The 27521-nt window shown below is 43.5% G+C and overlaps 1 protein-coding gene across 6 annotated transcripts; it reads right to left on the minus strand.

Annotated features, from left to right (window-relative positions):
- Window positions 1–801: 801 nt before the first annotated feature.
- RNF20 (ring finger protein 20) lies at window positions 802–27244 on the minus strand. 6 transcript variants are annotated; one of them, XM_036330168.1, is made up of 20 exons: window positions 27134–27244; window positions 25856–26010; window positions 19993–20160; window positions 18621–18768; window positions 18281–18463; window positions 15976–16094; window positions 12208–12354; window positions 11962–12039; window positions 11655–11774; window positions 10303–10482; window positions 9040–9175; window positions 8608–8729; window positions 8117–8487; window positions 6838–6955; window positions 6103–6252; window positions 4054–4266; window positions 3031–3156; window positions 2720–2860; window positions 1458–1559; window positions 802–1192 (listed from the first exon to the last, which is right to left on the minus strand). In XM_036330168.1, exons 2-20 carry the CDS (start codon window positions 25982–25984, stop codon window positions 1016–1018), a joined length of 2928 nt encoding a protein of 975 aa, XP_036186061.1. In that variant the 5' UTR covers window positions 25985–26010; window positions 27134–27244; the 3' UTR covers window positions 802–1015. The 6 variants fall into 6 exon arrangements, with proteins under 6 accessions (XP_036186061.1, XP_036186060.1, XP_036186063.1 ...); XM_036330167.1 differs by having other exon boundaries at window positions 27084–27229; XM_036330170.1 differs by lacking the exon at window positions 27134–27244 and adding an exon at window positions 23397–23470 and having other exon boundaries at window positions 25856–25995.
- Between the last annotated feature and the right edge of the window lie 277 nt (window positions 27245–27521).

Raw genomic sequence — 27521 nt, forward strand, 5'->3', positions numbered from 1 at the left:
TTTGTGCCTGGCTAGTCCCCCTTCCTCTCTCCCCAGCTCATTTGTGCCTGGCTGGTCCCCATTCCTCTCTCCCCAGCTCATTTGTGCCTGGCTGGTCCCCATTCCTCTCTCCCGAGCTCATTTGTGCCTGGCTGGTCCCCATTCCTCTCTCCCGAGCTCATTTGTGCCTGGCTGGTCCCATTCCTCTCTCCCCAGCTCATTTGTGCCTGGCTGGTCCCCATTCCTCTCTCCCCAGCTCATTTGTACCTGGCTGGTCCCCATTCCTCTCTCCCCAGCTCATTTGTGCCTGGCTAGTCCCCATTCCTCTCTCCCCAGCTGATTTGTGCCTGGCTGGTCCCCATTCCTCTCTCCCCAGCTCATTTGTGCCTGTCTGGTCCCCATTCCTCTCTCCCCAGCTCATTTGTGCCTGGCTGGTCCCCATTCCTCTCTCCCCAGCTCATTTGTGCCTGGCTGGTCCCCATTCCTCTCTCCCCAGTGTTGAGTGTCTGAGCAGTTCTGGCGCGAGGGCGCAAGGGTGTGTTGACCATTTGCATATTAGCTCTTTATTATATAGGATGTAGTCCACGTTTACAAAAAGTTCACTATCTAAATTGAGAAATGTTTGGGCCCATAGATAGCTTATTTCTAAAGGATCTCATGCATACACTCCCTCCCAAAATGGCCATGTGTCTCCTCTGTTCTTTATTTCCTTCTCCATGTCAAATATACCAACTTCACTTCTTCAGGTGGAATGAGCCTGAAGAAGAAAATGTCGAAAAGCCTAAAAGTAGGAAGTACACAAGGCTAGTAAGGAGACAAGAGTTGTTTCTAATTCATTTTATAAGCCAAGACTTGCACTCAGCAGTCCTTTCCCCTGATGTCATCCAGCTATCAGTGAGAACCTCAATGGAAAGTCTGTGAAGGACAACTGTTGACAAAGTGCCTACAGGCGACAGTCCAGGAGAGAAGAGGTAGAGGTTTGATGGTGAATGATTAAGTGCTGTCTAGCCAGCCCCTCCTCTTCTCCTGGCTTAGATCAACCGATGTAGATGCGATGGAAATCGTTGGCACCAAAGGCAGCATTACACTTGGGACATTTGCGCTGGCGGGTATCATAGCGAGTCTTCACACACTCAAAGCAGAAGACGTGAAAGCACTTGGTAAGGACAGCATCCTTTTTACGCATGTTGCAACACGGACAGGTCAGGCGTGCCTAAAAAAGAAAGAAGTCAAAGTCTGAGCAACCATAAAGGTTAATGATCCAAAGGGCTCTCATACATAAGCAAACAAGATCCACCAAGCACTAAGGCAAAAGTACCATTTCCCCCCACAAAATAAACCATTCTCTGGTTACCTTCACGTACAGAAGTTCATATTTATTCTCCCTAGCTATTAGTAGGCCACTTCAGGCCCTGACTCACAAAAAAAACCCTGAAAAACAAAAGCCACACAGCAATCACTGAGGCAGATTTTCTAACCTTGTAATCCTTAATCTCCTCCATCAGAATCTCATCACACTTGGGTCCATTGTCTGGTTTCTTCGTGGTCTCCAGCTTTCTTCGAAGTCTAGAGATGTCCTCCTGCAGAAGGGCAGACAGCATACCCATCAGACACACTCCCAAACCTGCCATTTGTGACCAAAATATCACTCCAACTTGAGCATCCTGTTGTGGGAGGTCCTTTCATGCCCAGCTGTCTTTTAGGAATGTAGAGAATTGCAAGTGGCAAGATATTTCTTTTGTTTCAGAACAGACAACTGTGATCATATCGCCAAACCAGAGCTGCATCTAACTACTGTCAATTCAGTACTGTGGAAATACAGTCTAAGAAATTAGAGGGACTGAATTTTTTTTTTTTTTTAATATATTTTTCATTGAACTTTTACAGAGAGGAAGGGAGAGAGATAGAGAGTTAGAAACATCAGTGAGAGAGAAACATCAATCAGCTGCCTCCTGCACATCTCCCACTGGGGATGTGCCCGCAACCCAGGTACATGCCCTTGACCGGAATCGAACCTGGGACCTTTCAGTCCGCAGGCCGACGCTCTATCCACTGAGCCAAACCGGTTTCGGCGGGACTGAATTTTTAAAGATGAAAAGCCTTAAGGGATACTTCATTTTAAGGCAATCAGTTTTAAGCTGAAGGTAAATTGGATGAAATAATTAACAGATTCATGGATAAGGACAGAAAAGCATAATGAGAAACAGTTGACATGCCAAAAATAGAAAAATTGTAGGAAAACTTTACATTTTTTTTAATCCTCACCGAGGATATATTTTTATTGTTTTAAAGAGAGGAAGGGGTGGGGGAGAGAAAGAGAGAGAAACATCTATCAGTTGCCTCCTGTATGCACCCTGACTGGGGATCGAACCTACAACTAGGCATGTATCCTGACCAGGAATCAAAGGTGCAACTTTTTAGTGCATGGGACGATGCTCCAACCAACCGAGCCACACAGGCAGGGTGAGCAGGAGACGTTTAAAGTCCTCTAAGTAAGTATGTTGCTACATATTTACCAACTCATCCCACTGGTAAGTATTTATTTCATGCCTACTAGATCTAGGCACCATGACAGGCTTTGGAGATAGCAGTGAAGGAAACAGACTTGGTCTTTTCTCTTGAGGAATGGCAATCAAACAGGAAATGACATACTTTAAACCAATGACTCTTCCACAAGATGGGCCACTCAGAGCTCAGAAAACACCTAACAAGTGAAACGCAAAGAAAAAAAAACTCTTACCTGGGCTCGTTTGAAATTAAACATGTCTTTTTCTTTGGTGACACTGTTCTCCACAATCTCATCCTGAAAATCATGCAACTTCTTCTGAGCCAACTCCAGTTGTGCTTTGAGGTCATCTGCAAGCTGGGCTGCCTCCATTGCCTACGTGGGATGGACCAATAACGTCATCTTGTCACCTCTTAGTATTTCCAGTGAGGCAAAATGCTAACCCAGGTCCAAGGAGTAAGGTGATCTATGATTTCATCAGTGTCATACTCACTTGTTCCTCTGAGACCAATGGTCACTTTAGATTACAGAGCAATCAATCATACCTTGCGCTTATTCATCTCTAAGGCTTGTGTCCTAAGACCCAGCTCCTTCTCCCCGGTGCCAATGTTGCTTTGTAACAGATGCTCCTTCTCTTCCAATTTCCTTACTACTTGTAACTGGGCATCAACCTTTGAAGATGAAAATCAGATTTTAACATAAATAGGTAGGAAAAACACAGAACTGTCTAGGCTCTGTTAATCCACAGGCCCACAAAAGAGAATCTTCTAGAAATCATAAACTACTACTGATTTTACCCATGACCCCTGCAAAGCACATGCAAGATTAGGATAATTAAAAGCTTTACTTTTAATGCAATATATATGTCTATACACATATATACATATACACATACACATACACATACATATATGTATCTGATGATTCAAAGAGTTTAGGAAACCACGGAGAAGATTCTTCTCCAAATTGCCAAGATCAGAGGAATTACATTTATAGGCATTTATCTTCTCCAACCATACTAATCCTCAAAGCCTGGCAATTCATACTAGAACATGTAAATCATAGCTCAAACAAAAGTACAAGTGTATCTCTTTCAGAATGGCTAGAGGTTCAAACGTATTCTTTTTCTTGAAACTCATGCACAAAAGAGAATCAAACAATATTAAGGGGTAAAGAGTAAAGTCACGCACCCACAAACTCTGATCCCAACATCCAGAGATAACCAGGTAACCACTCAATTAATTTCTCATGCAACCTTCCAGAAATTTTAAAAATGCACAGCCCATGCACACAAAGACATGCATTTTTAGCACAAAAGGGATAATAAAATAAATCACTTAATGATGTATTTTAGACATGTTTCCGTCTTAGCAGGTCTATATTTGTTTTAACAGCTACACTGTACTCCTTTGTAGGGATATATAACTTACCAGTAACCTAATAACGTACATTTAGTTTTGTTTTTCCTATTATAAAAAAAATGCCACAATCATCATTTTTAATGCATATTTTCATGTAGAAATTACCCTACTTCAACAGAATTCGGAAAAGCTGTTTATTCTAATTACCTGAGTCTTCAAAGTCAAAACCTGGTCGGCCAGCTCCTCCTTCTCTTCTTTGAGTAACTTATGGATCTGATTGGACTTGATACGTTCTGACATGAGCTTGAAATTGGCATCGTCCTTCTCCCGCAACTGCTGCATCAAGCGGATATTTTGCTCCTGCATGTCCTCAAAGGCCTGGCCTGTGACATCCATCTCAGAGAGGAGAGCTTCTTCCTCCTAAAATAAGGAGGAAAAACCTTCATTTTAATGGAATCTTCAAAAAAAAAAAAATTAGCACAGGAAGCTAAGCTTCCCCACTGTTCATTCAGAAATAAATTAACCTGATATCAAGGAGATACTCAGTTTCAAGAAGCTTAGTTTTGTCATTATGTCAGCCCTAGGAAAGCAAAAGAAGCCCTATTATCTGAAGCCACTAGCACTACTGGTCTGCCACCATTAGTCGATCTGTTCTCCAAGCTAGTCACAACAGACAAAAATATTATACATCTCAGATTCAGCAACCTGATTCAGGAGCAGTTGAGTAAGAGAACGTCTAACGCAAATCCTAACATTTTCTCACTTGTCCATAATTATAATACTGAATTTAATCTACAAACTTTCCAACAGCATTGCACGACAATCTGACTGGTGAAGAACAGTATCTAAAATAGTTTTCTTACATTTGTGTTATTATAAATGAGCATCTTTTCTTAAACCATCTGTATTTTTTTTCTGTGAACTATTCTTATCTTTTGCCTATTCTATTGGGTTGGTGGGTTTTCTTCCCTATTATCTTAGAAGTTTTTTAAATATATATTATAAATATAAGCCCTTTTGTGATAAATTTTTTTCCCCTGTTTGTCATTTATCTTTTGGCTTTGCTAACAGTGGTTTTTGTCATGTAGAAGTTTTCTGGGGGGGTTTCCCTCATTAAGTCAAAATTATCAATCTTTTCTTTCATGTTTATAGACTCTTGGTAATAGCTAGAAAGGTCTTCTCCACTCCAAATCTTTAGGAAGAATTAACACTATTAAGATAATGAATATAGGGTCTTTCTACTTGTACTAAAACAGTGATGGCGAACCTATGACACGCGTGTCAGAGGTGACACGCGAACTCATTTTTTTTGGTTGATTTTTCTTTATTAAATGGCATTTAAATATATAAAATAAATATCAAAAATGTAAGTCTTTGTTTTACTATGGTTGCAAATATCAAAAAAATTCTATATGTGACAACGGCACCAGAGTTAAGTTAGGGTTTTTCAAAATGCTGACACGCCGAGCTCAAAAGGTTCGCCATCACTGTACTAAAACCTATAGTAGTATAATTTCCTAATATTTTTTCTTTAAAAAAGAGAGAAAAGTGGCAATCAACAGACCTAAGAAGAGTCAAACCCCACTTTTTATAAAATGAATGTATATAGATTCTAAAAAAGTTCCTCTTTTAAAGGTACTTAATGATCAGTCACCATTAAAAGGACTTCATTTCATTGTCATGCTGCTATTTCCTAGAAACAGTGCAGGTGTTCCTCACAGTGAACACACATGGTGTTGCCACCATTTTCGGTATCTTTTTGCTGAATGTCAAAAATTCACTGGGACTTAAAAATAAAACAATCCATGCTCATTATCAGGAGGGAAAAGGTCTCTATAGTTCTACGACCCACAAACAACCATGGTTAACATACTGCGTATTTATATCCTGTTTGGGGCACATGTTTTTTCTTAGTTTCATATATTTATAATCACAATGTATATAATATTTTCTATCTTTCATTTTAATTTTATATTCATTATATCCTGATTCCAGACCAAAAGAGAAAGGATAGATCCCTCAAAAAACAATGTCTAAACAACATGCTATTCATTTGAATGTAAAAAGTAAACTTGATGTCTCACAAATACACAAAACAAAGTAACTGAAGGATGAAAGACTTCAGTGTAAAACAAACATATATAGGAAAAAAATGTATTTTAAAAAAGACTGAAATGAAAGAGCCAATTTCACTGTCAATAACATACCTGTCAGGTAACACTGACTTCAAAAGCTGGTTAAATAAAGTGTGCCCACCTGCTTGGCCATGGCCAGCTTCTTCTGCAGGTATTCTATCTGCTCCTCTACCGCCCGGATCTTCCTCAAGGCGTCCTCATCAGCCATTTTCTTGTTCTCTTTTTTCTCCTTATCCTCTAGATCCTTGAGTCTTTGCCTTAGATCTTCCAACTACAGGAGGAAAGGAATCACACAAAAACAAAGAAAGGGCTATGATAAAATTTCAAAAATCAATCAATACTGTGCACAGATGGAGGGCCCATAACATCAAACTAATTTTTATAGAATTAGGAAAGGTGATGAATGATATACACATCTCAGCACTGTTTTAATATCACTTCATTCCAACACTGCATACTTTCATAGCAACATTTCTGAGGAGTGCATATGTATGTTTCTTTAAAATAATTCTCACCCTTTTTTCCTAGACTCCAAAATTCAAAATAAGACATTCTTCCCAAAAGTTATCATAAAAGAAAATCATTATAATAACAATTTATATGGGGTAAGGGGGGATACAAAAGTTTGAAAAGACTATTCCTATTCCCAGTACAGTGTAATTCTGATTACCTTACTCACCCCCTAGTGGAGAATCTGGAAATCTCTATTTTAGATGGCTTTGAAAGAGAAGAAAATCTTGCTAAGTTTTAAACTCTAACTTTAAAAACAAAGAAACCATAGCCTTCAGAAGTGTGAAGGAAAATCCCACAGATGACGGTTTTAATTTGAATGACAGGTAATGGCGGACTAGATTACCTCTGCCTTAGACTTCTTCTCAGCTGCCATTAGCTGAACTTTGTCTCTCTGTTCCTTTGGGGCCGAGCGGTACATATCTAGCAACAGTTTCATCTCCTTCTGGCTCTCCTGTGCCTTCCTATGAAGAGGGTGGTTGAGGAAGGGGAAAGGTGTAACGAGAAAACAAAGGACATCAGAACATGGGAATTTAGAATTGAGCAAAATTATTTTGCAGCAGTTCTATTTTACACTCTACATCACACCTCTAAAAGATAAAACTTTCGCAACTATCAAGAGACTTCTGGGTATACTCAGGAAGGACAGAAAAGTAAGCTGTATAAAGGAATCATTTCTCCCTTCAGACCAGGTTCTAAAGTTATCAAGTAAACACTCTGGCCCTTATTAAACAGGCACATTTCTGGGCCCTTGCTCTTAGAAACTGATATTCAGTAGGTCTGGGCAGGGGTCCAGGGCTGTATTTGAAATAAGTCACCCACATGATTCTGATACCACACTTGAAAAAAATTTGTCTTAAAGAGGCCAAGAGGAAGGAAGGAGAAAAAAGGGAGAAAGTTGAAAAATATACTGCTCTTCCTAGATTTGACAGTTAAGTGATTAGCCATCGCCAAAGATGAAAATTTCATCTCTTACTAAGTTATCAAACCTCTTAACTATACTTTCAGGTACCAAAGAAGTTCAAACATTTTGAGCACAATGGTCCCTCAAATCCAAACATCAATAAAGGCCCAACCATGACCAATGGGGAGCAGAAAGTACCCAGTTCTACCAGAGCAGTTACGGTGTTTCATGGACCGTATAGCTGTTTTAAAGCCTGCAGGAATAAACCTCCTAGAAATCTCTTGAAATGATTCAATATGTACCAAACTAGTTAACTGCCAGGCAAACAGATCAATATTGTTCAAACAGTGATATATATACTCTACCTAATATAAGTTAAATTACAATTAATGCCAGTGATCTGCCAGTAGTTAATTTCAATAATTCTCAGGAGTGTTACTTCAATCATGACACCCCTTCCCATAATTTGGATTCATGACAAATAAGGTCACAACCACGAGGTTTACTGAGACCAGACCACTGAACTGGACTCCACAGTAGCCATGCAGGTCATTGTGGCTGTATGTACACTTGATCAAGAACTGAGACCACGTTAACTGCTCATTTAGTTACACTCAGAGTGACACAATTAGCAGATAAGCCATGCCATCAAGCGAACATTTCATGCGTGATGTCCTAACCTTAGCTTTTGAGTCAGAGTTACTGTAAACATTGCTCTTACTTGAGTTCAATCTTCAATTGTTTGATAATTTCTGCTTCCTTTTTCCTTCCATCATCATGTTTCCCTTTCTCTTTCTCCTTAGCAGAATCTCTCTCTTTTTCTGATTCTTTTAGTTTCTGCTTCTCTCGTTCTCTCTCCTTTTCCTTCTCCCGCTCTCTTTCTCGCTCCCTTTCTTTCTCCCTCCTTTCTCGTTCTCGCTCTTCCTCATCCCGTTTGGACTTCATTTCGTTGGCCTCCTCCTGAGATGCCTTCGATGCGGAGGACTGAGCAGACCAGTCCTCTGGATCTTGCTTCACCTCTGCAGGCTCGTCCTTAGGGTCTTCAGTACTAGACTGAGACTGCAGGAGGGCACTGCCACTGCGCAGACGTGTCTGGAGGAACAAAGAAATGGGAGAAGCACATCACTTATGGCCACCACACTGCTTTCCTCACTCGAAAACTGCTTTACAACCTGAGTAGTAAATAATACTTATTCTACTCCTCCCAGTTACCTTGTTCAGGTCAGACTGGGCTTCTCTCAATTTCCGCTTATACCTCAGGACTTCCCCTTTCAGCTGGTGATTGTGATTCTGGAGGCTACTGATGAGGTGGCGCATCTCCCGGTTTATAGGGCCTTAAACACAGCAACAGCAATGTTATGAAGAACTGTGATGAGGGGAGAGAGGACAGAACACATCAGGGACCTCTAAGAAAGAGGGAGAATTGCCAAGAGTCCTTCTCAGAACATGAAAACAAAACTGGCCAATTTGATCTAAAAATAAACACTCAGGCTGCGAACAGAAATGAATTAAAGGATTTGATTTTAGGTTCTTTAGGACTTCTGAGCTCCAGTTAGTACTAACAAATCCTGGCGACCGTGTTGTGTCTTTCAAGGAAAGCATTTGCAGCAGCCAAACTGCAGGGAGGAGCAAGAATAATCCTACCTGCTTGCTCATTGGCGGCAAGGGTCTGCTCAAATTCTATCCTCAGCATTTCATATTCCTTGCGGACCTGGGCCAGGGTATCTTCTAGCTGGATCACTTCAGTCCTCAGCTTCTTATGAAGACTAACCTCATCTCGCTACACACAGGGGAAAAAATAAAAATAAAAAATTATTATCAAAATGTGGAAAGATCATCATGTTCTATTATGTTCCCTAAATTCAATTTTTATGGATCAAAGAAGAAAAAAAATACCAAGAAAAGAGAGGTTACTCTGAAAAGTTCCAATTTATGCACGCCAGACGGCTACTAAACACTGATTTGAGAATCAGCAAGATACTACAGAAATAAAGGAAACGGCCCCTAACTGAGAATGTTACAATTTAATTGGAGAACTAAACAATAAAACAAAATATAAACATATGTAAAGTAAGATACACTAAATTAAATTCAGTTCATTTGGCAGAAATACAGCAAAAGACTGACTACTATAAAAAAAACATTATCTTAAGGACTATATAAGATACAGAAGTGAACACATAAATAAAAAGTTCCTGCCTTCAACCCGGCTGGTGTTGCTCAGTGGTTGAGCTTCGACCTATGAACCAGGAGGTCAAGGTTCGATTCCTGTTCAGGGCTCATTCCCAGATTTCGGGTCAATCCCCAGCAGGGGGCAGCCAATCAATGATTCTGTCTCAATATTGATGTTTCTGTCTCTCCCTCTCCCTTCCTCTCTGAATCAATTTTTTTCTAAAAAGTTTCTGCCTTTAAAGAAAAGTATTTTCACAGGTATTATAAGCTATAATGGCTTGTAGCAGAGATGCAGCTTCTACCCACTATTCTCCAACATGCACATAAGGCTCCACCCACACTAACCTATTTTTATGTCTGTTGTTCTCACTGCTCAATGCTCTTCTCCTATTTTTATCTACCAGTAAACTTGTATTTATCCTTAAAATTCATACTTCACTTTGGCAAGTGGAATCTAGAAGGTTCCACAGTCAAATCAGATGCTCTGTCTCCTTTATCACTGCAAATGTGGGATATGCCTCTACTGTACCACACTGCATTCTAATGGATGCAATTCTCCCCACTAGCCTGAATGATTCTTGATGGCAGGATGCCCACCACCTAGCAGAGACAAGACCTACAGCAACTCTATAAGTATTTGCTGAATGAATAAGAGATTAACTGCACTTGAGAGAATAAAATTAAAAAACTAGGAGGCAGAAAAGCTTATATACAGAAGACAAAGCTAGCTGTTACCTCAATGAGCTCCACCTGGCGTTGGTGGGTCCCCCTGGTACCATGCAGCAGGGTCCGAGCCTCATCCAAGTGCGCTTTCAACTGTAAGCTCTCATTGTAGAGGACAGAGAATTGTGACTGCATACAGCGATATTCTGGAGTCTCCTTAACCACTTCCTCTACTGCGCTCCGCAATTCCACCTCGGGGGGGATCCAAAGAAAAGAAAGTCAAAGCAGAAACTAGCATCTGTGCCCTAGATACTAGACAGGAAATAAAATGGTAAACTCGGGGGGGAAAAGGACACATATGTAATAACTTAATCAATAAAAAAAGAAAAACAAAAAACAAAAAATGTTAAACTCACTGATGTCCTGCGCAATTGAGACAAGCTTTATGAAGATTATAAAGTAGTTCTACCCACTCCTCTAGTTATGTAAAAACCTACCCAAAATTAAATCAGATCACCCAAGAGGTAGTACCTGGTACCTGTATTCTTCCACCCAAGAGTTGTTTTACTTGGTAAGTGTTCTACATTACGTGTCAACCTAGATCCAAGGACTCTAGAAAAGCCCTATGAAATTTGCCAGATTCAGGGACAGAGATGAGCACTATGAAATTTGTCAGGATGCTTACTTTAAGAACATAGTTAAGAACCCCAGTCACAAACTTGTTCTCTTTATTAATAATCACACAGAAAAATATTTTTGAGATTGAATCAAAAATAGTTATGCTTCTCCTAAGTAACTGCCTGCTTTAATTACCCAAACGCTTCCACTGACTTAACTCAGATTGTTTTTGGGTTTTTTTTCAGTTCCAACATCTTTATTTACCTAGAAATCAATCAAATTAAAAAAGACAGGTGGCTGTGATTGAAAGAGGAATGGAAGACTTTCAGAATCCACTTTCTTCCCCCCAAGAACCTGGGGAAAGTAAATTCCAATGGGCAGGTCTGAAAACCAACAGGATCCCTGACCAGGTTTCTTTCTGTTTTGGCAGCTAGAAACTGCAGACCCAAATGCTGTGCCCACCTTTGGCAATTACTGACATGTGAGTGGCCTCCCCTCCTACAGTATGCACAGGCTCCTGGCACATATCTTGTGTACAAGTCCCATTTTTTAAATGCATTTTGGATCCTCACCCTAGATTATCCTCTCCTCACTTTTCTCAACAATTCCTAAGTTGCAGTCTATATATCTTTGTAGGTTGCTTTCGATCTTTTTCAGAAGGAAGCAGGGTACAGATAAGTAAATATATAAGGAAATAAATCAACAAGCCAATTTCCCCTCACAAATTCTGAGGATTCGCAAGTATGGACATGAGTTGGTCAGCAAAAACATTTCAGTTTACTCCCCATCAGAGATGTGTCTCCTACCTTCAGCTTTTCGTTTTGTGTGGTGACCTCGTCAAAGTCTTGCCGAAGTTTCTCCAGCTCACAGTGGCGGTTCTGAGCCAACTCTTTGTTCTCCTCAAGCTCTGCATTCATTTCCTCAAACTGGAGAGATGAAGGAAAAGAGTAAAATGGGAGCAAAGAATTTTTAAATCATTCCCATTCCTAAGTTTCCGTCTTCACTGATCCACTCTTCTGGCAAAACCCCACTAGACCACTTGTGAACACAAACCCAACCTGGCACAACACTGACACCAGGTCAAAAACACGTCCCGAGTGAGTCAGACTTTACCTTCCGGGCATTAATCGTGATCGTGCCGCCATAGAGACTGCTCCCTGCTCCATACACCTTGTAACCTTTCGAGTTCACCTACAGAGAAGACAAAGATTCTTCAGTGAGAGACCCCAAGATTTCAGTCTGGTAAGCTAAGTACTTTCAAAGGAATCTGTCCCCAAAAACTACTGCCCAAGTCCATGATTTCTGAGCAGACCCTGAAAATGATTCTAGTCTCCAAACTATGAATGAAACAGCACTTGCCCGTTCTAGGACTTCTGCTAAGTGTCGGTTGAGTCGCTGTTCCCTCTTCCGAATTTTGTCAATATCCCACTGCAGGTCATCAATCATGGACTCGAGGACAGACACTCGTGACTCAGCTGTCTCCACTTTACTCTGCAACTTGGAGAACTGGATCCCAAAGATGGGCATTCAAATAAGCATAGCAAAAACAAACAAACAAACAAAAAAAACAAGTTAGAAAAACAATGGCTCATATCAATACTTTCTTCTCAATGCATTGAGTATAAAAATGAAATGACAGGTTCTTTTAACAGTTCCGAGTCAGTTACACTCATGAAAACCATGGAAGTCTATAAGAACTCTCATACAAGGAAGACTACTTAAGATTCAATACTTTTTCTACCTCTGGGAAACATCATTTCTCCAGATAGAATAGAATCCCATCAAAAAATGTGTAATTTTTTAAAAAAATACATTTTTATTGATTTCAGAGAGGAAGGTAGAGGGAGAGAGATAAAACATCAATGATGAGAGAATCATTGACCAGCTGCCTCCTGCACACCCCCTATTGGGGATTGAGCCTGCAACCTAGGCTTGAATAATCTGCAACCTGTGCCCTTGACCAGAATAGAACCCGGGACCCTTCAGTCCACAGGCCAATGCCCTATTCACTGAGCCAAACTGCCTAGGGCAAATATGTATTTTTTAAGAGACAAAAGATAACATCTTTTCAGACACATATTATAGGAGACAAAAATTCAAATAGATAGCCAGGAAAGACATCTATCTTTACCCCCAACTTTCCCTTCTCATTTCTACAAATGATATCCACAGAGAACAAAGGAAAGCTTCCATTCTCTTTTTAAAGCTCACCCAGGACAATCCTGAATCAGGTACTATAGAGATACAAAAATCTTTGGTGTTCTCTGTTTATATAGGAACTGCACACCCGCTAATACTATTTAATGCTTTAATTATGAATCTGTCACATGTTCACATTAATCTATGCATATCCTTTGTGTTGGTTTTAAAATGTCCACTCCCCCTCCCACCCCCGCCTCATGCCCTAACTGGTTTGGCTCAGTGGATAGAGCGTCATCCTGCAGACTGAAGCGTCCCGGGTTCAATTCTAGTCAAGGGCACATACCTGGGTTGCAGGCTCAATCCCCAGTGTGGGGCATGCAGGAGGCAGCTGATCAATGATTCTCTCTCATCATTGATGTTTCTATCTCTCTCTTCCTCTCCCTTCCTCTCTGAAATCAATAAAAAAATATTTTTTTTAAAGTAAAATGTGGCCCCTAAATTCTTTGACAGTCCTCCAGTCAAGAGGTAGGATCACTGTTTCCTCCTCTTGAAGCTGAGTCAACTTCAGTGGTCCAGTGGAAATGATGCTACATAACTTCGAGGCTATGTCTGAAAGGCCATGAAGGTTCTGCCTGCAGTTCACTCTCCGAAAGCCAGCTGCCACACAAGGAGTCTAACTACCCTGAAACTGCCGCGCTGGAGAGCAACATGCAGGGGTTCCAGTGGACCAAGGTGAGCTCCCAGCTGACTGGTAGCAGTAACACAAGCCACAAGAGCCATCTTGGACATCAGCTCAGCTGAGCAAAGTAACGTGCCTCTCTAGCTTTGTAAAGCTACGTGAGACTTGGGAAAGGACTAGAAGAGGTAGGTTCTTTCACCTTGGTAGCAAGAAGTTTGTCTTAAAATGTGAACACAAAGTTACTTTTTTTTTCTATACTTTTTACATTTATTACATTTTAGAGAGTGGAAGGGAAGGAAGAGGGGAGAGAAAGAAAGAGTTAGAGAGAAACGTCGACTGGTTGCCTGCTGTATGTTCCCAGACTGGGCCAGATCAAACCTACAACCTAGGTACGTGCCCTTGACCAGGAATCAAACCCACAACCCTTTGGAGCACGGCTGACACTCTAACCACTAAGCAAAATCAGCCAGGGCAATTACTCTTTTTTTTATGACACTCAAATCCTATATAATAAAAAGCTAATATGCAAATCAACTGAAAGGTGGAATGACTGGTCGCTATGATGTGCACTGACCACCAGGGAGTAGATGCTCAACTCAGGAGCTGCCCCCTGGTGGTCAGTGCACTCCCACAGGAGCCAGGCTCACGGCTGGCGAGCGCAGCGGCAGTGGCAGGAGCCTCTCCCACCTGTGCAGCAGAGCTAAGGATGTCCAACTGATGGCTTAAGCCTGCTCCCCACATCAGTCAGACATCCCCCGAGGGCTCCCGGACTGCGGGAGGGTGCAAGCTGGACTGAGGGACCACCCCCCAAGTGCACGAATTTCATGCACTGAGCCTCTAGTTACTTATAAGCACTGCTATACTCTAACTACCCCCTTTGACAGTTGATGAGAATCCACATGTATTATAAACTTCCCAGATGATTTTCATGCAATTAGCCCGACAGGGACTGTGGCCCTGAAGTTTAGGAAACAAGGACATAATGAAGAACACAGGCTTTGAAGTTGAACAGACCTACATCCAAATCATTGCTCCATCACTTTGTGACTGTGTGACCTCAGACCAGTCACCAACCTCTCAGTTTCCTCAGCTGTAAGATGGGAATTAATATGCATAAAGTACCTAAGTGCTAGGCACTGAGGAAATGGTAACTATTAAATTATTAATAAACATAAGAATTTGGTGGCCAAACTAAGGTAGGTCAAATTTCTAAACTAAAATGATAATCAAGAGAATCAGAAGAGTCTTGTAAGACCTATCATCACCTAGTCATTCTATATAATAAAAGCCTAATATGTTAAGTGTCCAGTCGTCCATTCAACCAATCAAAGCGTAATATGCTAATGATATGCTAAGGGTGCTCAACCGCTCGCTATGACGTGCACTGACCACCAGGGGGCAGACGCTCCAACGGGTCGGTTAGCTTGCTGCTGGGGTCTGGCCAATCAGGACTGAGCTAGATGGGCAGGACATGCCCTGGAGCCCTCCCGCAGTACCTTCCCAGCTGGCCAACCTCCCACAATCCCCGATTGTGCACAGGTGGGGTCCCTTGGCCTGGCCTGAGCCCTCTCACAATCTGGGCTGAGGGGCCTCCACCAGGTGTCTAGTTTTATATAAATAAGCACATACCCAAATCGTGGTTTGAACATGCACCATTTGTGTCCAAGTTTGGACTGAAAACCTACATTGCTCAAGTTCTAGGTCAGTGGTCGGCAAACCGCGGCTTGCAAGCCACATGCAGCTCTTTGGCCCCTTGAGTGTGGCTCTTCCACAAAATACCACGTGTGGGCGCGCACGTACAATGCGATTGAAACTTCGTGGCCCACGCGCAGAAGTCGGTATTTTGTGGAAGAGCCACACTCAAGGGGCCAAAGAGCTGCATGTGGCTCGCAAGCCACAGTTTGCTGACCACTGTTCTAGGTCATCAATAATACAGCAGTTCCTATTGCCCCATTCTCAGATGAATTTCTACCAACCCATTCCTCAGTAACATTATACATGGTCTTTCATATTTGGGGTAGTTCATTATTTGGGGGTTTGGTGTGCTGTTTTGCAAAACCCCACATGACAGTATTTCTTCCTAAAGACTAAGACTTTAAATGCTAGTTTAAAACACAGGAAGAGACTAGGAGAAACATTCAATGATTTTCTTCCTTTTCCCTATCTCAGATTTTGATCTCTCTGAGCTGGTTGCTTTAGCGTGTCCTGCATGCTCCTCAATATAAAGAGGCTTTCTAGAGTAAGCTGACCTTTGCAGCACTCAGAACTCTGAGTCAATGTCTGCCACAGGACACTAGGCCAAGTACCTCCTGAGACATGGTGCGGTGCTTCTCCTGAAGGAGGTCTGTCAGCTCCTGCAGCCTCATGTTCTCTTGTGCGAGGAAGGAGTTCAGCTCCTGCACTGCTTCCTCAACTATCAGGTTGTCTGAGGGAGAAGAACTTTAGTTTAGCATCTACAGTGTCACATTTTAGAACTGCATATTCCACCAAAACATTAACATGAAATCTCACTTTATTTTCCAGAAAACTTCAAGAATTAGGCTGGTTTTCATTATCTTCACAAGATAGAGATAGGTGACTTTCTTGAGGAAATGATCACAATCAAGGTCACCTAATTCACATCCCTTTCTATAGAGTCAAAATGCCTTAATAAAAGAAATTGGGAGTTTCTATAACTTTATTCAGATAAGGCAGAATTATCTAAAACACTTAATTTTAGAAGACGGGCATCTCTAATCTGTCAGACTTAACAGCAATAAAATTCTATTTTATAAGGCTATCACAAATTCCTATTGCTCATTAATACCAACATGAAGCATCTCTGTGCTGGGAGACAAGAGGGATAGGGGGCAGAAATTTCTACACTAATAAAAGACAAAGACGCTAATTGACCATACCTTCGCTATGCCCCAAGCCACGCCCACCAGCCAATCCGAGCAACTATATGCAAATTAACCCAACTAAGATGGCGGCCGGCAGCCACGGAGCTGGAGCAAGCAGGAGGCTTGGTTGCCCAGCAATTGAGGAAGCCAAGCTTCCCACCTGCCCTGAGCTGGCTATGGCCTCAGCTCATGGCAACAAAGTTTCAATTATAGAAGACAAATAAATCCGAGATACCAGCTTCCAGCCAGCCTCCACTGGGAGCTTGGGTGGCTGGGTGCCATGTCCAGCTTGCAAACAGCCATCAGCCCCTCACCCAGGATGGCCACACCTTCATGGGGTGAGGGTCTCCACTGGGGGGCTTGGCCAGCCTGCAAACAGCCATCAGCCCCTCACCTAGGATGGCCACACCCTCATGGGGTGAGGGTCCCCGCTGGGGGGCTTGGCCAGCCTGCAAACTGACATCAGCCACTCACCCAGACTGGCCAGGCACCCCAGCAGGATCCCCCGACCCTGAAGTGGGTGTGGCCAGCCTGAAAACGGCCCTCAGTCCCTCACTCAGGCTGGCCAGGCACTCCTATATAATAAAAGGGTAATGTGCATATTGACCCTAACAGCAGAAAGACTGGAAATGACTGGTCACTATGACACACACTGACCACCAGGGGGCAGACGCTCAATGCAGGAGTTGCCCTCTGGTGGTCAGTGGGCTCCCACATGGGGGAGCTCTGCTCAGCCACAAGCCAGGCTGATGGCTGCCAGTACAGCGGTGGTGGTGGGAGCCTCTCCTGCCTCCTCAGCAGCACTAAGGATGTCTGACTGCAGCTTAGGTCTGCTCCCCACTGGCAAGTGGACATCCCCGAGGGCTCCTGGGCTGTCAGAGGGATGTCTGCCAGCTTAGGCCCAATCCCCCAGGGAGCGGGCCTAAGCCAGCAGGTGGTCATCCCCCGAGGGGTCCCAGACTGCAAGAGGGCACGGGCCGGGCTGGGGGACCCCCTCGCCCCCGTGCACAAATTTTTTGCACCGAGCCTCTAGTAAAGTCATAAAGAATAAAGAGCATTAGCTCAGCCAGCTTGGCTGAGTGGCTGAGTGTGGACAAATGAACCAGGAAGTCACAGCTGAATTCCCAGTCAAGGCACATGCCTGGGTTGTGGGCTCAATCTCCAGTGTGGGGCATGTAGGAGACAGCTGAGCAATGATTCTCTCTCATCACTGATGCTTCTATCTCTCTCTCCCTCTCCCTTCCTCTTTCTGAAATCAATAAAACATATTTTTAAAAAAAGAACATAAAATATTTCATTTACAAAAAACTGACTCTTTTTGAAATTAAAAAAAAAAAATAGTATCTAATCAACAAAGGAAATTTTTTAAAAATATAATTACCAATATTTAAAATACTTATCACCAATAAATTAATGGCAAACACTACACAAATATACAGAAACAGAGCTATTTCTTACATAATAAAATTAATTCTGCTACTTCTAAAAGTGTCTAATTAATAGAGTATCAGAATGGGCTGATAAATCTTTCCTCAGCTTCTTATAGGACTGCCATGTGGCTCAACATGTGAAGCACTCATAAAATACTCAGTAAGGACGTAACCGGTAACATTGAAGATTAGGATTCCAAGAAATTTAATTAAAAATTAATATGTAAGAACAAATTAGTATGCAAAGGTGAGTTCTTATTCCTCCCCCTCTGCTCCCCATCTCCTGGTTCTAGTCTCACCTCCACTGTTTAGCTTCCGGGATAGGAGCTCCACTTTTTCTTGCAATTTATCATAGACAGTCACGATCTGGGACACAGCTCGGCGGGAAGACTCCACGCGCTCCTGCAGCTGAGATTCTATCTCTTCACTGGAGCTGCTGGCCAGAGTAGCAAGGAAAGAGAAGGCTGGCTCTTGCCCTTCCCCTGAAGAGGGAAAAAGAAGCCCCCCCCAAATTATTCAAATGGAAATATCAAAACTCATTTTTTCCCCTCAAATGGAAAGCCTCAAAGCAAGGCTCTTCAAAGAAAAAAAGAAAAAGAATAAAAAAGCATGCAGTCGTAAGTCCCTGACAGTACTCACCTCTGTCCCGGTCATCTTTCCGTTCCTGATTGCTGTCAGAGTCTGGCTCTGGTTCGGGCACAACGAGGGCTTTTCTCTCTGTGAGGAGGTCCCCCAAACCCTGCTGTAGATCGTAACGTTTAAGGATGATACGGATGTTTTCATCAAACTGGAGAAGAATAGGTACAGTTATAAAAATACAAAATGACACAAATTTGGCAGTTATAATAAAACTAGAGGCCCGGTGTACAAAAATTTGTGCACTCGGGGGGGGGGGGGGTCCCCTCAGCCTGGCCTGTGCCCTCTCGCAGTCTGGGACCCCTCAGGGGATGACCACCTGCTGGCTTAGGCCTGCTCCCCGGGGGATTGGGCCTAAGATGGCAATCAGACATCCCTCTGGCAGCCCGGCAGCCCTCGGGGGATGTCCACTTGCCAGCGGGGAGCAGACCTAAGCTGCAGTCAGACATCCTTAGCGTTGCTGAGGAGGCAGGAGAGGCTCCCACCACCACCGCTGTACTGGCAGCCATCAGCCTGGCTTGTGGCTGAGCAGAGCTCCCCCATGTGGGAGCACACTGACCACCAGAGGGCAGCTCCTGCATTGAGCGTCTGCCCCCTGGTGGTCAGTGTGTGTCATAGTGACCAGTCATTTCCAGTCTTTCTGCTGTTAGGGTCAGTTTGCATATTACCCTTTTACTATATAGGATAGAGGCCTGGTGCATGGGTGGGGGCCGGCTGGTTTGCCCTGAAGGGTGTCCCGGATCAGGGTGGGGGTCCTCCCTGGGGTGCCTGGCCAGCCTGGGTGAGGGACTAATGGCTGTTTTCAGGCTGGCCACACCCCCTTCAGGGTGGGGGGTCCCCGCTGGGGTGCCTGGCCAGTCTGGGTGAGTGGCTGAGGGCCACTTTCAGGCTGGCAGGCAACTGAAGCTCTAGCCTCTCCTTTTTTTCTTTTTTTTTTTCATTCTGGGGTTTATTTACCTTCTATAATTGAAACTCTGTTGCCTTCACTGGCGCTCCCAGCTCTGAGGCCGGCTGGCTGAAAGCAGGTATCTGGGGTTTGTTTAGCTTCTATAATTGAAACTTTGTTGCTTTTGGAGCTGTTGCTTTCAGAGCTTAGAGCAGGCTGTGGCAGGTGGGGAACCTTGGCTTCCTCCATCACTGGAGCAAGCAAGCCTCCTGCTCGCTCCAGCTGCGTGGCTGCTGGCCGCCATCTTTGTTGGCAGTTAATTTGCATATCTTGCTGATTAGCCAATGGGAAGCGTAGCGGAGATACCGTTAATTACCCTTTTTGTCTTTTATTAGATAGGACAAAGACACACTTTGGAAATGAAGAGAATGCTGCTCCGGAGAACAAAAATGCTCAAATAAAAATCTGAGCAAACAAACAGTTAGCTACCTGACTCCAGTACCGGTTGACAATCAACAGGGAGGCATCGTCAGTGGCCTGTCTTCGTTCAAGTTTTTCAATGTGCTCCCGGAGTTCATCTTCAATGGTCTGCCGCTGATCCAGCATTTCTGCCAACTTGCGATTTTTGGCTTGCAGTGTTCGAATGTCTGAATCCTCCTGCCCCAGGAAACCAATCTTATTAGTCTCCACAATGAAATCAGACAATCAGCTGTTGAATTCAACAAGGTCTTATTAGTTAATTCGTTATTTCCTACAGATAAAGCTATTTATTTTTTAAAGGTTTACAATAAATAATTAGATAAGTAGTAGGAGCAGAAGAAATAAAGGGTCTATGATAATGGGAGGAGAAAATGATACACAGAAATATATTAGAATCTCAACCTCGCTCATCTCACTATTCTATTCAAGTCCACAAAGTGTTACTACTGTGACGCTCCACCATCCTGCTAGATCACCTCTACCCGGATCCAGTCATCTATCACCTTAAGCACTGCCCTTCATTCATTCAAGACTTTGGAACCTTCTCTACCCCAGTCCCTCAATATACGTGTGGGCATGTCCACATGTGAACAAGCCGTATCCTCTAGCATCTAGTCCAGTGGTTCTCAACCTTCTGGCCCTTTAAATACAGTTCCTCATGTCGTGACCCAACCACAAAATTATTTTCGTTGCTACTTCATAACTGTAATGTTGCTACTGTTATGAATCGTCATGTAAATATCTGATATGCGGGATGGTCTGAGGCGACCCCTGTGAAAGGGTCGTTCCACCGCCCAAGGGGTCGCGGCCCGCAGGTTGAGACCGCTGCTCTAGGCTGTATTTTGGAGTCCTTAACTCCAATGACTCTCTCCTCCACTGTTCTTCAGTCGTGCACTTCAAAAGCCACATCTTGGACTTTCGCCTGTGACTGTGCCACATCTGAAATCTTAAATTTCAACTTCCCATTCCCTGAATATACCGTACCTTCCCAGGTATCTCACGCCCTATCCAAATACACCAGCCTTCAACTAGATCTCCAACATTTTGAAATCTCGCCTTTCTCCCTGTCAGTCCCCTCTATATCTTCCATACCTTGACTATACCCTACAGCAAGCATGTCAAACTCACGGCCCACAACGAATATTTTTGTGGCCCATCCAATATAACAGCACGTAAGAAACATTTTAATAAAAATTTCATAACTTAATTTTTACAATATCCTGTTCTACATAATTATTAATAACGAACGACAATGCTCAATAATGACTGATTACTATAATCGTGTTGCATTCATTTCCCTTATGGGCCTTATGTGCAGGTGCACCATTTCTCTCCACTAATACTAGCAACGAATATCTTAGCAGCCGATTGCCACATCCTTAGTCTTGGACTGGCTTGTTTGGTGTGCACAAAGGAAACATTTTGCTTTTGGAGAATAAGAAAAATAGGTTTATTTGCATTACGCTTATTAATTTGTGCAGTTACTCAATGTCTGGTAAATTAATGTTCAAGAAAAAATAATTAATTTTTATTAGATGTTCTATTATTTTATGTTAACAATTACTCATTTATTTCAGCCCTTTGTATTCAGCATGTCTCTACCAAAATAAACCTACGTTTCTATGAAAATTTAAGCTTTTGGTTTTTTGTGGCCCACATAAACTTAAACCTTGGTATCTGGCCCGTGTCAGCCTTTGAGTTTGACACGCTTGCCCTACAGTATAGTCATTCAAACTCCTGCCTATCAGGCCCCTCAATTCTCTGCCCTAATGCTTTTAATTCACCTCTTCGAACAAGCCCCATTCGGAACTAATCCACATGTCTGACTATTCCATTCCTGTAGCCAGTATGCTGAGACTTCTAAATAAGGTTATTAAATCAGGGAGACTGCTGCCTTTATAAAATAAATTCCTAACGTGAATAGATCTTGAAATGTCTCTGGAAGCGTTTCTTTCTTTAACAAGGGAGCGTGTTCCTGTTCTCCATCAAAACAATATCAAACTACCAAGCCCTGCCTCCTCTCACATCACACTGAGCAAAGAACTCTGCTTCCCACTTTAAAGAGAAAACAAAAGGCGTCATATGGGAAGCTCCTCAATTCCCCATCTCCTTGACTCCTTCACATCACTAACCAACCTGTGCACATATTCTTAAACCTCAACTTGGGCTCGGAACCGTTTCTGCAATGACATCACTCCATCCGTAATTCCACAGCCTGTCAATAACTCTAACTTGTTTCTCTCTAGCTCCTTCCATAGGCTGGGGTGGGGGTGGGTTTGGGGGGGCCAGTATTCCAGGTCAAGAAACAGGATTGGAAAGGGGATTTTTACTTTACCTAGGAATTAATGAATATTTTAAGGTAAGAACTACTTATTGGAGCACCAATTTCTTGTTTTTCTTTTCTCTTCCATATTGGTTAAAACATTCTTGATATACCAAAAGAGTCACTAGCTTCCCAATGTACCAGTTTACTAATACTGTTAATAAACTATATCTTCAACCTCTTTTCTGAGCACCTCTTCCCCTTCTTGTGTAATTGAAATCTGAATGATAATACCATTTCCCCATAGGCTTCTCCAGTAGTGACTGTTTCCCTCCCACCCCTCTTAGAGCCCTGGATCTGAAGACGGGGAGGTGTCCTCCTTGTTCCCCACAGCCACGCCCAGGACATTATCCCACCTTCTTCCCCAAAACCTCCCAGCTCCGCAGAGCTCATGCCATTGGTCTGTACCACCTGCCACCCTGCATTGCTGCACTCGTCTAAAAATGCCCAGGTCACTTCCCTACATTTCCTAAAGACTTAGCACTGGGCTGTCATCTCTCTGCAATACTAACTCCTGTCCAAGTTCCTACTCATTTCAATTCCCACAGTGATGGTCTTTCCTATGAATACTGGACCACGTCATCGCCCTCCTTTCTTCCAGTGATCTTGTCCTCTACTTCCCTCACTCACCAAACTCTGTTAGTCCTAGCTGTACCTGCATGTTCTCTATAAGATCAATTCAAACACCCCATTCTCCACAGTCACCACCCATATTCCAGCTTACTCTCTCTAGTTTCCTGACTCCAACAATCTACAATCTATTGGTCCTATATTTTTTGATGTCCTTCATTCCTCCCACTTCCTCAATTCCACCTTTATCACACTAAATTCTGTCATTAGTCATTATAATCTCACCCCTTTATAACCTCCTCCTTCATCATACTTTCCTGGTTAAAACCCCAATCTTGGTAACATCCAACTCTGCACCTACTCCACACAGGCCTACCTCCACACAGCTGAGAAAAGAAAGCACCATGCTGATTGCTCTCACTTTAAACTCATGATTACAAATTCAAGAAGATCCTCAATGCTGCACAGCAACCCTATTCCACCTCTCTAGTTCATTCTCTTCAAGACAACTCCTTCATACCTTCTCCTGTCTCTTCAAACCTCCAAACTTCCTCCCCCATCCTCACTCTCAGATGAGTCTTGCTTTTGATTTCACTGGAAAAAAAAAAAAAATAGAAGCAATCAGAAGAAAACATTCACATCTATCTCCCAGAGCAACAACTACTGACCTCTCTACTAGTATATCTATCCCTTTCCTCCTCCTTGTTGGTAACTGCTCAGTTAAGGTCAATTCCCCCATCCTTCTATTCAAGGAAATCACACCAGTAACTGTCTCCTCTTTCTGCTACATCATCAATTTTATTTTCTTTCTTTACACAGTCATTTTCATCAACAAACATGCTGCATCTTCCACAAAAGACAAAAAAAAGAAAAAAGCCCTTCCCTCAACCTTACATTTCCCTCTGGCTGCCACCACATTTTTTGTTTTACATCAATACTCCTCCAAAAACATTGTCTTTACCCTCTTTTCCTTAATTCCTCTCCTCTTATGTTCTCTGAAGTTCAGTGCAACCAGACTTCTATCATCAGGCTTCTCCATGAACACAGTTCCTGTCAAGTCTCCAGTGAGCTTAAGGCTAAATTACCACTCAGTCCTCCCCTTACCCAACCCATCAGCAGCACCTGATCAAGTCCTTCTAGAAACACTTTCTTCCCTTGGCTTCTGGGACCCACTCTCTCCGGTTCCCCTCCTACTTCACTGGCCCCTCTTTTTCTGTCTCTTGATTAGTCTTTTCTCATCTCCTTGACATCAACATGTTGCAGTGCCCCAGGACTCTGTCTCAGATCTCTTCGTCTATGCTCCTTCCTTAGAGGACAGGCTTAAATATCTACCTCTCCCCAGGCTGCATTTACATGTCCAACTACCTATTCACTCAGAGGTCTAATAGATAAATCAAACTTACATACCCAAAATTAAAATTATGATTCATCCTCCACAGCTCCCAAAATCTGCTCCTCTCACACCCTTCCCTAGCTCAGGAAGTGCAAACACCATGCTTATGCTTCCAAAATCCTGCGGTCATCTTGCTGCCCTTCTCTCATTGCTTCATCTGATCCAGCAGCATATCTTGTCGAGGCTCCCTCCACAGTAGTCTAACCACCATGATCCCTCATCGAGATTACTGCAATAGCTTCCTGCAGCAGGCGCTTTAGTGCCATGCCACCGCCTGTCAGCCTGCCGATTTCAGCACACCTGTGGCGGACAGCTCCATTCGCATCGCTAGTGTTGCCATTTCAAGCACACTTTGGAGTCTTAGTTACTTCCCTGCTTAAGACTTTCCAATGACCCCTCACCGTCTTCTGGGTCAAGTCCAAACTGGTTTGTGTGCCCTTGCTGCACTTAGAACATGCGGTTATCCCTAAGAACAGCACACATCCCACTCTATTCTAACCGCCTGTTCCCTTGTCAGCGCCACCCTACAACTGCATCCAGGAGCTATGCTCAGTGTAAAGCACGGTGTCTGGGAAATAACAGATGCTGAACAAATATTCACATTTATTGAGTGAATAAACGTCTTTGGGATACAGGATGTGAGACAGCGTTAGGACAAAATCATCTTCCGGCAGCAGTACTTGAACCCCAGACAGACTCAGAAATGACACTTAATCAATTTACTCTGAATGCTCCTATTATTCTCTCTGATCCTCAGCCTCCATTCAAATAAATAACAGGTGTGGCTTCATAAGCTATCAAGTGTAAAGCATTCTAATATCATATCCCCATGGCTGGGTTCCAAAATACACACTCGACTCCTGATCTAAACCAAAACTTATTATAGTGAGCTTCTGATGTCCAATAGACACATAACATTACTATTAACTTTTGGAGTACAATAGTCTAATGAAAATGTCAACTTCATAAGAGCAAGGGCAGTTTTATTCACCATTATTTTCAGAATATCTGGCCCAATAAAAACCATTAATAGCTCAAATGTACTGAGTACTTACCATGTTAAAGGTAGTATTTTAATCCTTAACAAGGACTTTCATTTTATCCTTTCAATAACCCAATGGGATAGGTATTTATAAGTACATTCTGCAGACAAGGAAACAAGAGGCACAGAGAGGCTAACACAAGGCCATGTAGCCAGAAGTGATGGAACTGAGAGTCAATTCCAGGCAGTCCGGCTTTCAACTCTGAGTCTTCACTCTTTCCATGATTTTGCCACATTACCTCTTAGTACCTGGCACCTAATTTTTTGGTGAATGAAAAAATGAATATAGTTTCCCTCTGCTAAATACCTATCATTGGTGTGTATCGGGCATCAGGTTCTCCAAAGAATATAAGCACACCTTTGAAAATAAAGATCAAATGTCAGTGTCTCTTCTTCAGAACTGAACAGACCTACTTTTGGCAGTTTTATTTCCCTCTTTTTTGCAAATCAGTTCCTCTTACTCCAGAAGGCCTCCAACATTTTTTACTTTCAGGTTGTAACTGACAGAAGAGAAGCACACTCCCATGGCACTGTTTCCACATACCGTTGAAGAGACACCCCCGAGCTTAATTGTCTCCACTGTGGTCCCCGAATCTTCCACAGCTGTCTTCTTCTCCGGAGGTATGGACGTGCCAGGCTCTCCAGCCATTCTTTTATTTCCAATTCCTGACATCTTGGCACAAGATGAGAGCTGTTTTCCTGGAGGGAAAAAAGACAGAAACTTTGGTAAGATATGCTAGGAAAGCAACCATAAAAAGAGACCGCCTGTGATGCGAAAACTAACCGTTCTCCTGGCCAACCTGTCAACCTGGACCCCTTAACTCCACACCATCATGTTCCCCAAATTCCTCTTGGGAGGAAAGACGCAAATTGTGGAGGACAACCGAGGGCTGAATTTACACGACGACTACACATATCTAAAGAGGATGCTGGTAAGAAAAAAAGGTAATGGGTGAAGGATGAGGAGAAAAAGAAATCTCACTTCCTGACATGCCGAAATCAGAAAAACACAGTTTGAGACAAAAGCTAATTCTACCGCATTGGGAGAATCAGAGCTGAAAAGAGATCCGGAGATGTCTACTGAGTCATTAATATTGGACAAGTCACTTATCTCTGAGCCTGTATTTCCTAAACCAGGAATAACAGGAGTCGTCTAATCTTCCTAATCCCCTTATAAGGAATGAATAAGTAGAGAAAAAACCTTAGCATAGAGCCTGACATGAAGCATGCTCTCAGAGATGCCACCTCTCCTTTCTACATCTGCAGTTTCTTTCCTATTCCCAAATGTTCCCGCCATGGTTTTCTGCAGCCCTAGAGAAGCTAGACCTCGGTGCGAATCCCAGCTCTACCTTTAAGGGAGCCGTGCTGCCTTGAAAGAGGAAGTCCCTGAGCTTCCTCCTATGCACAAGGGGAGCGAACAAGCATTTTGTCTGTCCCAGCTGTCTCCCAGGGTCCCCGAGCTCAAAGGAAGCAGAACGGATGCCAAAGCGCTTTGCTACTTAAGAAAGCGGCCCCGCCATCACCGAGACCTCACACTGCCTCCGATGCAAGCTCCAGGGGGAGGGCATCGGTGCGCAACCTGAGTCGGCCCTCGCGTGGCGAGAACGGAGCTGGTGGGGCAGGACAAGGGCCTCGATCTCACTCGCGAGTGGCCAAGGACCCGGGCTCCGGCACGGGCAAGTGCAGGCCCGGGAGGAGGAGGCCCCGAGCCGGGGAGGGTGGAGGTTCCCGACGGCCCGCACCACCCATCGCACCCTCGGCCGATATCTAACCTCGCTTCTTCCAGATCGCGATGCCCGAGATCAGAACTCCGGGTACCTACCCTCCAACGTCCACGGAGCCCTCCCACCGCTCACCCAGGACCCGCAGGCGCAGACCCAGCGGAACTTCCGGGAGGCGGGGCCAGGGAGAAGGAAGGGAAAAAAAAGACGGTGTCGCTTTAACCAGCGGACGGAAGTAACGTAACGCACCGCGGGGGCGGGCACCGAGCACCCGGAAGTAGGCTCCGTCTCTCTAGCAACGCAGGGGATTGGGCGGTCCGCTGAGTGCCCCAGGTGTACCCCGGCCTCTCTGATGATGGAGCTATGCCCCTGACTTTTTTGGCTCGTTGATCTCTTATGGCAACCTGGCTTTTCTACTTAGATAAAGTGCCTTGTTCTGTTGCCTGTTACTGCTTCCACCGAGACTCGTTCAAATTGCCGATTGGCTGA

The sequence above is a fragment of the Myotis myotis genome, unplaced genomic scaffold, assembly GCF_014108235.1.
Source record: "Myotis myotis isolate mMyoMyo1 unplaced genomic scaffold, mMyoMyo1.p scaffold_m19_p_12, whole genome shotgun sequence".
In the NCBI taxonomy this organism is placed as follows: domain Eukaryota; kingdom Metazoa; phylum Chordata; class Mammalia; order Chiroptera; family Vespertilionidae; genus Myotis; species Myotis myotis.